Source organism: Aquarana catesbeiana, linkage group LG03 (genome assembly GCF_042186555.1).
Source record: "Aquarana catesbeiana isolate 2022-GZ linkage group LG03, ASM4218655v1, whole genome shotgun sequence".
In the NCBI taxonomy this organism is placed as follows: domain Eukaryota; kingdom Metazoa; phylum Chordata; class Amphibia; order Anura; family Ranidae; genus Aquarana; species Aquarana catesbeiana.
The window spans coordinates 634,224,025-634,238,468 of NC_133326.1; the positions used below are offsets into that span (position 1 = coordinate 634,224,025).

The 14,444-nt window shown below is 45.3% G+C and overlaps 1 protein-coding gene across 2 annotated transcripts in view; it reads right to left on the bottom strand.

Annotated features, from left to right (window-relative positions):
- The window catches only part of LOC141133241 (adhesion G protein-coupled receptor E3-like), a 131,823-nt gene that overhangs the window by 82,107 nt on the left and 35,272 nt on the right, over positions 1–14,444 (bottom strand). For both annotated transcript variants that reach the window (XM_073622500.1, XM_073622499.1), the window contains exons 4-5: positions 9,175–9,267; positions 4,798–4,935 (exon numbers count right to left, since the gene is read on the bottom strand). In XM_073622500.1, coding sequence (XP_073478601.1) covers positions 4,798–4,935; positions 9,175–9,267 — 231 coding nt within the window. The remainder of the gene's footprint in view (positions 1–4,797; positions 4,936–9,174; positions 9,268–14,444) is intronic.

Sequence of the window (14,444 nt, forward strand, 5' to 3'; positions counted from 1 at the left end):
GTGGTGAGGGCAGCATAATAATGTGGAGATAAGTTTGGTAGGATCTGGTTGGCTTAATATTTTCTCCAGTGAAGGCACTCTAATAGGATTATCCAGAGAAACAAGTGGCATAAATATTTAATCCCCCTCATATTTTGATTCTAAATATTAAAAGCTGCGTGGTATCTCTCTACCAAACTGCAGCTCAGTAAAACGTCTTAAATACTATGCATGGAGTCAGTACAGTATTTCTGGTGTTTTTTCTGTTAAAAATACAATCATATTTTTTATTTTGCAAATATAAACTAGGTAATCTAGCACTAAGAAATGACTTGTTCATTGACTGTACAACAGTGGTCCCCAGGCACCAGGAACCACTTTCACAGCAGCCAATTTTCCCAGGCACCAGGGGGGGTTTGTGAGGGTTACTATTTACGGAGTCTGTCCTCAGCCCCTCTTTACAGCATAGTCCCCCCTCTATATCAGTGTCCTCAGTTACCCTTCACATCCCTTCACATCAGAGCCCCCACTTTACATTACAGTGCCCCTTTACAGTGCAGTCCCCGCTACTTCACAGTGCCCCTTTACATTAATGCAATGGGGACTGCTCTGTAAAGTGGGAACTGTAATGGGAACGGCTCTGTAAAGGGGGCACTGTAATGCAAAGGGGTCCGTGATGCAAAGGGGACTGCACTGTAAAGGGGGAACTGTGATATAAAGGGTACTGCACTGTAAAGGGTCACTGTAATGATTACAGTGCAGTCCCCTTTATATTACAGTGCCCCTAGCAATCACAGCCTCCTCCATCACAGTGTCCCTACATTCCACCCCCCCCCCTCCTCTCTAATGTGACACTTCCCTATTCTAATGTCTGTCTCCCTTGCACAGGACTTGTACCTTTGGCAGGGCAGAGGCTGTGATCAGTCGATGCTTCCTCGGAGCTGGGGGAGGACAAACAGGTATGAGATAAGCGGTGACCACGGTCACTAATAGCCCTGTGCGGAGTGCGTTTGACGCTCATCTCCTGCTTTTCCGCCCGGTCATCAATAGGCCTGCAGACTGGCACAAGTTTGCGGCCCGAATGTTGGCAACCCCTGCTGTACAATATTTCTGGCTACTGCCTATCAAATAATATGCTTTAATTTTTAGTTATTGATAAAATCTGCATGCTCTTTCCCTCTTACATTACAGTCTATTAAAGCTGCCTACATAGTATTAATCAAATCTGTACAATATTTCTGGCTATCTGCTTCATCTCTCCCTCTTAGACTACAGCATAACAATTCTGCTTAGGTACTATGCATTGAGTATTTCTAGCTATTGTTTTTTCAGGTCATGGAGGCCCTCAGCCTAACTTATGGTACGGAATAGGAAGAGTTAAAGTTTTTGTAAATGCAGAAGTTTTTTTTTACCTATCTGCAGTCTATGCAGGAAGATAAAAAAAAACCTTCTGCATGCAGGTACCCCTCCCAGTCCCAACTAAATACATACCAGAGTCCAATCTTGATCCAGCGATGTGCAGGAGAACCGAGGCTGTCCTGGATTTCTTGCTACTGATTAACTCATATACAGCAGCAGGAGCAAGTGGCTCCCGCTGCTGTCAATCAAAGGAGGTGATGAGGGGGTGGGGGAGGGGACCGAGCTGTATGGGTTTATGCAAACTTAAGAGGGATGCTCGAGAGCGAGCAAGCATGAGTGTCCCCAAGTGGCTAGCTACGGTGGCACTAGGTGGGGGTGGAGCCAGGAGCGCCAGTGGGGGACACCAGAAGAGGAGGATCAAGGCTGCTCTTTGCAAAACTATTGCACAGAGCAGGTAATTATAACATAATTGTTATTTTAAGATAAAAAAAATCAAGCTTTACATTACTTTAACCACTTAAGGACCGGAAGGATTTGCCCCCTTAATGACCAGGCCATTTTTTACGATACGGCACTGCATCGCTTTAACTGAAAATTGCGCGGTCATGCGACATTGTACCCAAACAAAATTGACATCCTATTTTTCCGACAAATAGAGCTTTCTTTTGGTGGTATTTGATCACCTCTGCGTTTTTTATTTTTTGTGCTATAAACAAAAAAAGACCGACATTTTTGAAAAAAAAAATATTTTTAACTTTTTGCTATAATAAATATCCAAAAAAAAAAAGTCTTCATCAGTTTAGGCCATTATGTATTCTTCTACATATTTTTGGTAAAGAAAATATTTTTTAATAAGCGTATATTCATTGGTATGTGCAAAAGTTATAGCATCTACGAAATAGGGAGTAGATTTATAGCATTTTTATTATTTTTTTTTTTTTACTAGTAATGGCGGCGATCTGCGATTTTTAGCAGGATTGCGACATTGCGGGGCACAGATCAGACACTTTTGACACTTTTTGGGACCATTGACATCTATACAGCGATCAGAGCTAAAAATAGCCAATGATTACTTTATGAATGTCACTGACAGGGAAGGGGTTAACACTAGGGGGCGATCAAGGGGTTAAGTGTTCCCTAGGAGGTGTTTCTAACTGTGGGGGCAGTGTACTGACAGGGAGTAGAGAGAGATCGCTGTTCCTGATTACTAGGAACAGCAGATCTCTCTCTACTTCCCTGACAGAACAGGGATCTGTCTGTTTACATTGACAGATCCCCATTCTGTCTTGCTCTGGAACAATCATGGGTCGCCGGCAGACATTGGGACAGCTGGCCACGCATGCCCCTTAGAGCTCTTAAAGCGGCCGACATACAGATACGGCAATTCGCACAGCCATGCCAGCCTGCCGCAAGTGGTTAACTTAGGATATGCATGAGACCCGCGCTATGTGTCCGGCAGGGTTTCATCCTGTTACTATGAGTGAGGTAACAGAGGTACACTGGCTGGTGGAGTGGCGTGGTCCTGCCCGCCACCCCGAATGCAACATATATAACATACTGAAAGTAGAGCAATGGGACAACTCCTGGAAGAGAGATTTGGCTTTAGACTACTTGCAGTGTCAGCTCATCTCTAAGTTGAGAGACTGCCTTAATGTTAGATTGTTCACATGACCACAGTTTCCGCCTGGTCCATTGTGTTGATGAGCCCGTCCTCGGGCAAAGTTTCATCTAATGCATGGGAGCAGTAGGCCCCACCCAGGCCACTGCCTGGCATAGGCCAAGAACCTGGTGGGCTTACAGTCATGAGGAACATTCACCACTGCGCAACCTACAAGCTTAACTGTACTAACAATGCTGCAAGCAGAATTATTTTTGTCACTAAGAATGTCATTAAACCCACATCATTAAAACTGTCAGTACATGCTGTATTACGTGTTGTTCATAATCACTCAGTCATTATGGGATTCACTTTCTGCATTCTGCAAAAAAAAACAGGTTGATCCTGATGTTTCTTGTCCCTCCCTCCTTGTCTGTGCCTCCGCTACTGCTTAAGATTGTGTAGACCAGCCATTGCCACATCTACTGAGCATGCTCCAGTTTCAGTTCCCTTCTAAGCTGGTAATGTCCTCCTTTTTCCTATCTATGCAGCCCATGTGACTATAGCTTTCCACATGTGGGCATACCAACAGGGATAAATGACAGTCCACTCCCTCCCCCCTCCAATCCCACTAAACTAATCACTAGGGGGGCAGGATATTACGTGTTGATTGATGGAGGTATCACTTCCCTGTAATTCTAAGCACATACAAAAAAATATACACGGGCTGGAGGGGTGTGAAACAGGCTGTGATTAGCAGAACCTCTGTCTAGATAGCTCACACCATGTTTTTGCACAAAAATAATGAAGATTTATGCAGTGATAGGCTGCACTGATGGGCACTGATAGGCTGCATTGATGGGCACTGATAAGTACTGATGAGGCTGCACTGATGGCCTCTCATGATTCACTTTCTGCATTCTGCAAAAAAAAACAGGTTGATCCTGATGTTTCTTGTCCCTCCCTCCTTGTCTGTGCCTCCGCTACTGCTTAAGATTGTGTAGACCAGCCATTGCCACATCTACTGAGCATGCTCCAGTTTCAGTTCCCTTCTAAGCTGGTAATGTCCTCCTTTTTCCTATCTATGCAGCCCATGTGACTATAGCTTTCCACATGTGGGCATACCAACAGGGATAAATGACAGTCCACTCCCTCCCCCCCTCCAATCCCACTAAACTAATCACTAGGGGGGCAGGATATTACGTGTTGATTGATGGAGGTATCACTTCCCTGTAATTCTAAGCACATACAAAAAAATATACACGGGCTGGAGGGGTGTGAAACAGGCTGTGATTAGCAGAACCTCTGTCTAGATAGCTCACACCATGTTTTTGCACAAAAATAATGAAGATTTATGCAGTGATAGGCTGCACTGATGGGCACTGATAGGCTGCATTGATGGGCACTGATAAGTACTGATGAGGCTGCACTGATGGCCTCTCATGAGGCTGCACTAATGGGTACTGATATGCTTCATGCAAAGTTGTTATTAATATTTATTTGTAACTTAATTCTACATAAAACATTTAACAGTAACATTTCATGAGATAATTTAGGAGGGCGTGTTTAGGGGCGGAGCAGTGTAGGGGTTGGGTGGTGCAACTGGTGGCGTGTAACTCTTAAGGCTTGGCGTGGCTAGTAGCTCAGGACTTGAAATATTGAGCCCTGCTTTAACGTATTATACTAAATCACAGAGTTTTGCATTTGTGATGAAAAGTGATGTCATGTAAATATCTTCACAGTATTTTGAGGGCTTTTTTGGCTTCTTTTGGCACTCCAACTGTAATCTCTCTTACTATAACGTTGGTCTGTTAAACAAAACTTACTACTGCCCTTAATATAGGATATTGTCAATTGTTTACCTGTGCATTGATCATCCAGCTTTACCAGGTCCTCGCAGTGTGTTGCGTGCTTGGAATTGCACAGTCCTGGGGCACAATAACAATCTTTATACCTACAAAAGGCACCTGCAGGGCAGTCCGCATCCCATGTACATTTATCTTCATAAAAACAAGAGGTTATTGAGACATTAGTTCTTTAGAGAGTTTAATATTTGCAGACAGTGTGACAGATTTGAAAACAGCTTCACAGAGATGGCTGCAGTAAAAAGAGACAAATGGTTCAACTACACTGCGATTTATACTGGTTAGGGCTGATCTCCAGCTGGCAAATTTTCACCGCTGATTGCCAATCATCTTTGTATACTAATATAGTAAAGGGGTTCACCGGACTCTATGAATTCATATTCTGGCTGACTTTCTCAGGAAACCCGCTCTTCATGCCACATAGTGAACTTCTTGGCTAACTTCTAGTCAGCTGAGAGCAGGACCTCGTAGAGATCAAGCCTTTATTGACTGACAAAGAGCATGGGAAATTTTGGAACAAATTCCAACCCTTGTGATGGGTTCATTGTTGCCCTACTATATATACTATAATTAAAATAATTTGTTTTTAAAGCATTGATGTTACAAGAGATGGAGAATCCTCTGCACCTTCTGTCAATCAATAAAATTGGGATCCCCTTTGGGCCAAATGTAGTGAGATAAAGCACGGGCTTCCTAAATGCACTGTTAAAGAAAAAAAAATATTTGAATCTTTTAGCCACAATGAGAAAAATCTACTTTGTGTGCACCAGATACTTTACTAACCCAAATATTACCTTATAAATGCATGGAGCTTCTGAACGGGTCCGCTTGAAAAACTGACAGATGGACCTGATGGGAAAGCCCTTTTCCTGACCTGCAGGGCAGCCATCAGAAATTTTGGGGCCCCTTACACAACTTTAGGCCTGGGCCTCGCGGAGCCAACCACCAACATTCCCAAGGGCCTGCCCACTGGCCGTCCCACCGAATCCACCCACATTGTGGAGACTGGAGGAATGGATGGATGATGCTGGACGTGGATGTGGAGACATTGTGGCGACAGGAGTAATGGATGGATGGATGATTCTAGGCCTTGGAGGTGGATACTGGAGGGATGGATGGATGATGCTGGGCGTGGATGTGGATACATTGTGGAGACTGGAGGGATGGATGGATGGATGATGCTGGTCGTGGATGTGGATACATTGTGGAGACTGGAGGGATGGAAGGATGGATGATGCTGGTCTTGGATGTGGATACATTGTGGAGACTGGAGGGATGGATGATGCTGGGCGTGGATGTGGATACTGGAGGGATGGATGGATGATGCTGGGCGTCTATGTGAATACTGGAGGGATCGCTGGATGATGCTGGGCGTGGATGTGGATACATTGTGGAGACTGGAGGGATGGATGATGCTGGGCATGGATGTGGATACATTGTGGAGACTGGAGGAATGGATAATGCTGGGTGGGAATGAAGATGATAGTGAAGAGGCTCTCCACAATGTAACTCTCATCTCCACCCAGAGTCATCCTCATCCATTTACACTATGCAACTCAATCATGCCAGCTTGTCAGCCTCAGGTGTCCCATCCAAGGAGAAGGAAAGTAAAATAAAGTTCAAATATACAGCACAGGGAGCACAGCAGCACATCAACTTTTTGTGACTTACCCTTCCACGCCGTTCTCTCCTATCTTCCTATCTGCATGCACCTAATAGGGCTGGGCCGTTCACCGCTGATGAACTGACCACACCCCCTGCCAGAGTGCTGGCCAATCAGAACTAACCTAGGAGCAGCAGCCAGCAGGCTCCGCTTCAGCAGGGAAAGAAGCGGAGCGAGTGCTGGCCCCGATCACCTGCGGGGGGGGGGCTGCTAGACAAAGGTGGCGGTGGTGGCTCAGACTTGTAAGCTCCCTCCCTTCTTCTTCTCTATAGCAGGCACCGGGGGGGGTGAAAGCTAGTGAAAGAAAGGCAGCGGCTCATCGGACTTGTGTATGCTCCCTTCTCCCTCTCTATAGCGGGCGCCAGAGGGGGGAAGGGGGGGCCCGGCCAGGCGGGCCCCTTGGGACACTCGGGCCCCTTACAGGAGTACTGCCTGTACCCCCCTGATGGTGGCCCTGCTGACCTGCCAGGCTGCATGCCCGGATAATGGTCTGGTATAGATTTTTGGGTGGGCCCCACACCGTTTTTTTTTTTTACATTTTGGTGTGGGGTTCCCCCTATAATCCATACCAGACCTGAAGGGCCTGGTGTGGACTGGGGGGGGGGGGGGGTAGGTTTGCCATCTTTTCTTCAAGCCAAATCCGAACACTTTTGGGGGGTATACGCTATAAGATTGTAAAAGACCTGGGACACTTTTGGTGGATTCGGCCTGTGGGCCTTGTGTTTGACATATGTGCTCTATATCTTAGCTATTTGCTGTCCTTGTCCACCTTAAACTTTTTTTTTGGATAGACTTACAAAAAGTAAATACTTCTGTCAAATTTGTATTGTTGTCCTATGGCCTGCTGGCTGGGAAGATTTTATCTCACATGCTGTCCCTCTAACAGCCTGTAACAGTAGGACAAAAAATAAGGCTAGCGGTTGTCACTGGAAAAGAACGTCACAGACAGTAATAACCTGACATAGGTTCTAACCTTTCCCAGCTTCACTGAAAAAATAGTTTTATTGCCGTCTGTGTGCCCACTGTAAAGACTTCCTATCACTTCCTGTCCTGTCAGGAAATAACAGAAAATCTTCCCAGTGGGCACAGACTGCCCCAACAACCTCACAGGTGTATACATTCCCATCTCCGTCCAAAGGATAATATATATAAGTAGAGGCATAATGAAAACAGAAGTACATTTTTACTTCCAAATGAGAGCGGTGCACATTATTGTCATTGTTTTTCATAAACGCCTGCCTTGCAATTACTAAAATAACAGTTTTATCCCAGAAAGGGTTGTGGTGTAAAAATTAAGACATTTAAAGCATCTTTTTCTACACATTAGCTTCCTCATACACCTGTATTACAAACAATTGTACATGTCGTTAACAGGAATAAAAAAATAACAGGTTTACCTTGGAAAGTATTACAGTATGAAAAAGATATATTACTAAACTCCAGCTTCTGCCTTTTTATTCTCAATAAGTTCACAAAAACAAGGCAGATTTCATAAGCCTAAAAGCTAGGGTTGCCACCTTTTCTTCAAGTCAAACCTGAACACTTTAGTAGCGCACAGCTAATTTTTTTTCGTTTGTAGTATAAAATATACATATATTTTGCTATTAAATAACATTTCTAATCATATGAAGTTAATAACAAGAGTCCCCCTTTATATCAGAGTCCACAGAGTTCCCCTTTTACATCTGAACTCACAGAGTTCCCCTTTCACTGTAAGGTGGGACTCTGCAGACTCTGATGTAAGGGAGAACTCTGGGGACTCTGACATAAGGGATGCTCTGGGAACCACGATTTAAGGGGGAACACTGAGAACTCTGATATGTGGAGAGGAGTCTGATGTAAGAGGAACACTGTGGCCTCTGGTGGAAAGGGGAACTCTGATGTAAGGGGTGCTCTGAGAACTCTGATTTACCTTAGTGTACTCACTCAGAGGCAGGAGAGAGAAGGGGGAGACTTCAGTCACAGACAGGGATGGATGGTGAGCTCACTCACCCCTTGGCAGTCAGCACCTCTCATCCAGATGTATCTGAGGCTGCTGGACTTCAAATTTCCTGCCCCCACTTTCCTTTTCTGAGGCACAGCGCCAGGGATTGGGGTGTTGGCAGACACAGGGGGTAGGGGTGGGAGGAAGAGGAGCAGATCGAGCCCTCTCTCCTCTCCCATCTGTGTGTGTGTTTGGGGAGGGTTGTTAGTGCTGGCTTTGGGCAGCATGAAAGAGAATGTAACAGACACTCTCGGCTTAGAAACCTGCAGGCAGCAATCCTGCTGGGAAGCCATAGAGTAGTCTGAATAATGTGTCTGGGTTTCAGGCAGTCTGAAACCCAGACGCATGATTCCAAACCCCAATTGTCCGGGTGAATCCCGGACAGGTGGCAACCCTACTGAAAGCGCTGGAGGACATGTGCCGAACGCTCACACATACCGTGTTTGGCCAAACGGTCCCTGGGACAGCGGGATGGCCACTGAGGCGGCACGGCTCACATTAGAAGAGGTAGGTCGCACTGCCTACACACCACGGCGGCCTACTTCGTGCTGTCCTAGCACAGCTGGCACCGCAAAATGCAGAAGTGTGAATTGGCCCTTTGTAAAACCATTTTTCTCATGTAGCCCTATCAAACCCTAGAGTCCTATTCATTCTGTGAACTCTGTGTCAATCAATGGAGCCATATCAACCCAGAGAGCTCTGATAGGTCAAAGTAGCAATGTCCTACCTTTACAAATGTAAAGTCCTTGGTTATTTGGTTCTTCTATAAATCCAATGGGACAGGCACAAGGGGTGCTAGTTGCTGTTCTAGGACAGATGACTGGAGGTTGAAAAGAATAAGTCAGTGTGATCCATTTAGTAGCAAATTGCGAACAGATAAATACACTTTTAAATTACATATATATGGGTGCTTTTTTTCCTAGCAATGGATTTGTATTTCTGTATGTCCAGTCCTGAGATTTATACAGCCCCCTTACACAGTATAGCCAGCCTCATCAGCTGACGTCTTCTCTAGTTAAACACAGCTACGTTATCTGTCCCCAACATGTGATTGAATGGTAATCAAGCAACAGCACACTGTTGTGGTCATCTTTTTGTTCTCTCTTCCTTTCAGCATATTCCTTATCAGCACATGTGCATGCAGGATACTTGATTGGCCCTAAATGCAGCCCCTCCCTCTCCAGGTCTTAGTGCTGCTGTACAAGGAATTACAAATCATTTTTTGGGCATTTATACTAGCTATATGTAGCGCTACCCCCGTAGGGGCTGCTGGATATTGTGGTCCACCTGTCTCCCTGCCCAGCCCGGCATTCACTTCCCATACACTCTGAAACAATGAACAGTCCATTAACTTTGTTTTGTGTTTTTATTGAGGCATTATAACTTGGATAGGGTTGAGGAATTCATGGGATGCCCAGAAAAATTTGTTTCATAGCTTGGGACAAATTACAAACTCTCCTCTTCCTCCAGCACAACTCTTGCTGCATATTCCTTCCTCTTCCTCCAGCACAACTCTTCAGGCACAGCTAGCATGTGATTAGGCCTGACACTGGCTTCAGCCAGGCCCTAGCAACTGCCCTTTGCAGGCAGGGACCGAGGGCCCCTTTGGTGTAGCAAAAGAATGGAAGGTTCTGGTGCTAGATGTCCTAGGTGGACTACTGATCCCTGTCAATCCTCTTCAGGCCCTTCCAGCCCTCCTGGCTGCAGCTGCCTGTCTCCACTGCCCGTGGCACCACAGTCCTCACTGGCTCTACATCTATCTCAGATTGCATCCTCCCAATCCTCTCCGGCATGCCTCCCCAGCTTTCCTGGCTGTGTGCCACTCACCGACGCCCGGTGGATCCCTCCTGGAGACTTGCTTGGCAGTAGTCTCCACTGTCCTCTCCTGCTCCTGGTCAGGACACCCCTGTGGTTTGTGCGAGGGTCCCTTCCACTCCCGAGCTCCAGGTCCAAGGTCCCCCCCCCACCAAACTGGGGAGCTTCCCAAAAGCCATGACAGCTAGTACTCCATCTCCCAGTTCTTCCACCCGACAACTCCTCCCCAGCTGGGCTGACCCTGGGTATTTCAGGGGAGCCTGCCCCCTGCCAATCCTAGTTGGGGGTTGGCCAGGGCCCCCTGAGACACCCCAAACAGCCCCACCTCTCTTCCCCTCCATCCTTCTAGAAGCCTCTAGAAGCAGAAGGGAGGTAACCGAAAGATGATGCTATCTGTGATCCACCAGCCTACTCTAGGCCACTCCCAGCCCACACAGATCAAAAGACACAGGCCTAGCTTGCAGCTATATTTAAAATGCATTTGATTATTTTTTAATAAATACAAACCTATATGCATTCATGTTTTCATAATATCTGGTTCGATTTCAGATTTAAAGTGGTAGTAAAGCCATGTTTTGAAAAAATTTCTGTCATAAAAGCTTCTTCCTGCCTTTCAGCCATCAGGAACACATTTTACAGCGTCTGAGATGTGCTGGGGCGATGTGACCCCCGCACGCATGCCTGGGGGTGACATCATCACAGCCTGGCTATTTAAGCAGGTGACAACATGGAACCTGGAAGGAAGATGGAAGCACCACTGGATTAATCAAAGACATGCCAGATCGATTACACCGCAGCGCTGGAGGGCTTCTTTGACACTTAAAGTGGAGTTCCACCCACTTTTATAACTCTTCAGCATCCCTCACCAAACTGTGCACTGTAAAAGAATTGGATATTTTTTTATTTTTTTTCTCAGCATCTACTGTATATCTGCTGTATTCATTTTTCACTTCCTCCTTCCTGGCCGTGGCCCATCGCATCATTTCCTGTTTGCAATGCCTTCTGGTAAGGGGCGGCAACTTCCTCTGACACTGCCGTTGCTATGGAAACCTGACCTGTAACCTATCACACTGCTTGTGCTGCACTGAGCATGTGCGAGATCTGCAAGGATGAGATCCAGGAAGAAATACAGTCTGGCTTTAGATGCCCACACTTAAGATGGCCACGGCCTGCTGTAAGTTTATAAAATACCAAACTACTGCTATAAACTAACAAAACAGACCTTAGTTTACAGACTAACTTTACTAGAATACATTAAGCTTGTGTATTATATGGGTATTTTTATTTAAAAAGTAGAATTTCGGCTGGACCACCACTTTAAGTCTGCCATATTGTGCTAAAATGCTGCGCATACTAGCACATTATGGCATGTACCTGCAAGGAGCTGCTAAAAAAGAAAAAAATATAGCAGACTTTACTACCATTTTAATGATTCACTGCTATTTAAAAAGAATGTGTCATGAAAAATCATAGTGGCCTTGTCGTAATTCTGACTCTCTCTTCAATACTTGAATCACTAACCCAGAGCAAGTAGACAGATAAGTTTGGACTTTTCTCTGACTTTCCTAATCTGTATCTCTAAGTAGTAAATTTGAACATTTCCTACATGAGAAGGATAATTTGGGAGTATGGGCCCCACCCCAGACTCACCGAGGAAAGAAAGGCAAGTGGACTATTGCGGTACATATAAAGGAGGTATAACTTTAAAAAGGGTTTACCCGTGAAACATGTTGAAATATCATGTCATTTGAACTTAAATTATATGTTTCACTACAGTAATACTTCGGATTGCGAGTAATGCAGTTAACGAGCGTTTCGCAATACGAGCTATTATTTTTTAAAATCCTGACTTGGTTTGCGAGTGTTGTCTCCCAAAATGAGCCGGATTCAAGCCTCCGTGGTGTGCAGTACCGCATTTGGCCAGAGGTGCGGGATCACTCGGAGTCGTTCGGAGCTGTTCAGAGCTGCTCGGATGCACTCGGAAATACTTGAAAACACTCTGTTCCCGAGTGTTTCCTGAACCTCTCCGAGGCTTTCCGAGTGCATCCGAGCGGCTCCGAACGGTCTCAGAGTATTTCTGAGTCTCTCTGGCACCCCCCCCACCTTATGCATACAAAAGAAGTCAATGTGGAACGAATTATCTTCGTTTCCATTGACTTCTATGGGTAAACTCGCTTTGACATGCGAGTGCTTTGGATTACAAGCATTCTCCTGAGAATGGATTATGCTCGTAATCCAAGGTTCCACTGTATATGCAAAAGTTATATCTCCGGAGAACTAGCCTATATGCACAGTATGGCACTTTTCTGACTTGAAATGAAGCACCACATCACTGCTAGGAGGTCCAGATACAACTTTATTCCAAAAAAAATTCAAAGGGCCAACCCAAAAAGTAGCCACAGTTTTCCAGGTCCAACAGCATCCCCTTCTTCAGGGCTTGAAAAAAATAGGATATATCAATATAAATATATAGAACACATCAATCTGATATCAATACTATCTCTGAAATGGTATGGTTTATTATAGGGTTGCACAGAAACCACTTTTTTAAGACCGAGTTCAAGTACCGATAATTTTTTTCAAGTACTGATGACGTGTGGACTGTGTCAGTATTTTTGTTTTTTTATTTTTACAATTACAGGAGGGGAGTGGATGGTGCCGCTGTTTTTTACATTTTTTTTACAATTGTAACTTTTAAATATCTATTACAATTCTTTTTTTTTTTTATCAGCCCTGTTGGGGGGGGGGGGTGGCTTTGGTGAAACAGACTTCTGACATCTCCCCTTTGAGACAGGGAAAGGGACTGAGAACACAGATTTCCCACTCCCTTTCTCAGCAACCTCAGCTGCACTGAAATGAATGGAGAGGAGACAGCAGCTCCTCTCCATTCATAAACTGAAGCATCATAAACAGGCAGTTTACGATGCTCAGTTATAAATGAACAGTCAGTGATCACTGACTCTGTGCATTCGGAAAAGGAAGGAGCCAGTAAATGACAGATTCACTTGCTCCTTCCTCTGCTCTCCATGTTGATGGGGACAAGGGCCTCTTCCCCACAACCAGGGCCGCTGATAAGGCAGTACAACTGGCCCTGTTGTACCGGGCCTGGCCAGCAGGGGGGTCCGGGCAATCTGACAGAAGAATGCATGCAGAATAGAAAAAAAAAATTCTCCAACCAGCGCCCCTCCTGCAGCGGTGCACAGGGCCGATCTAAGTGCAGAGTCCTCCCTCCTCTCCCTCCCTCCACTTGTGTAACTAATCACACACAGAGGAAGATGGAAATCTCCCTCTGTGTCATGGAGCTGGGGTCTGAACTGTTTGGTGGCCATCCACTCACTGTAACAAAGCCCCACTTCCTATATTGTGATAGACAGAACACTGATCCGTCTGAGGCTGCAGATTGGCACAGTGAGGCTGAAATGGGCACAGTGAGACTGCAGATTGGCACAGTGAGGCTGCAGATGGGCACAGTGAATGCATCCTGGATTGAAATTGGTCAGGTACCTGCTGAACTAGCTAGAGTTTTGGTCCATCTATGGGCTGCCTAAAAGCTAAAATGAATGTTTAGTGGTTTTTCATATTATGCCTTTTTCTTTTAGTATAATAAAGACTAAAAAAATGTAAAAACATGTTTTTAGCCATAATACACACTCACCGGCCACCTTATTAGGTACACCTGTTCAATTGCTCAGTAACAGAAATTGCTAATCAGTCAATCACATGGCAGCAACCCAATGCATTTAGACATCTAGATGTGGTGAAGACGACTTGCTGAAGTTCAAACCGAGCATCAGAATGGGGAAGAAAGGGAATTTAAGTGACTTTGAATGTGGCATGGTTGTTGGTGCCAGATGGGCTGGTCTGAGTCTTTCATAAACTGCTGATCTACTGGGATTTTCACACACAACCATCTCTCGGGTTTACAGAGAATGGTCCGAAAAAGAGAAAATATCCAGTGAGTGTCAGTTGTGTGGAGGAAAATGCCTTGTTGATGGCGGAGGTCAGAGGAGAATGGGCAGACTGGTTCAAGATGATAGAAAGGCAACAGTAACTCAAATAACCACTCGTTACAACCAAGGTATGCAGAATACCATCTCTGAATGCAGAAAACATCGAACCTTGAAGCAGATGGGCTATAGCAGCAGAAGACCACACCGGGTGCCACTCCTGTCAGCTAAGAAC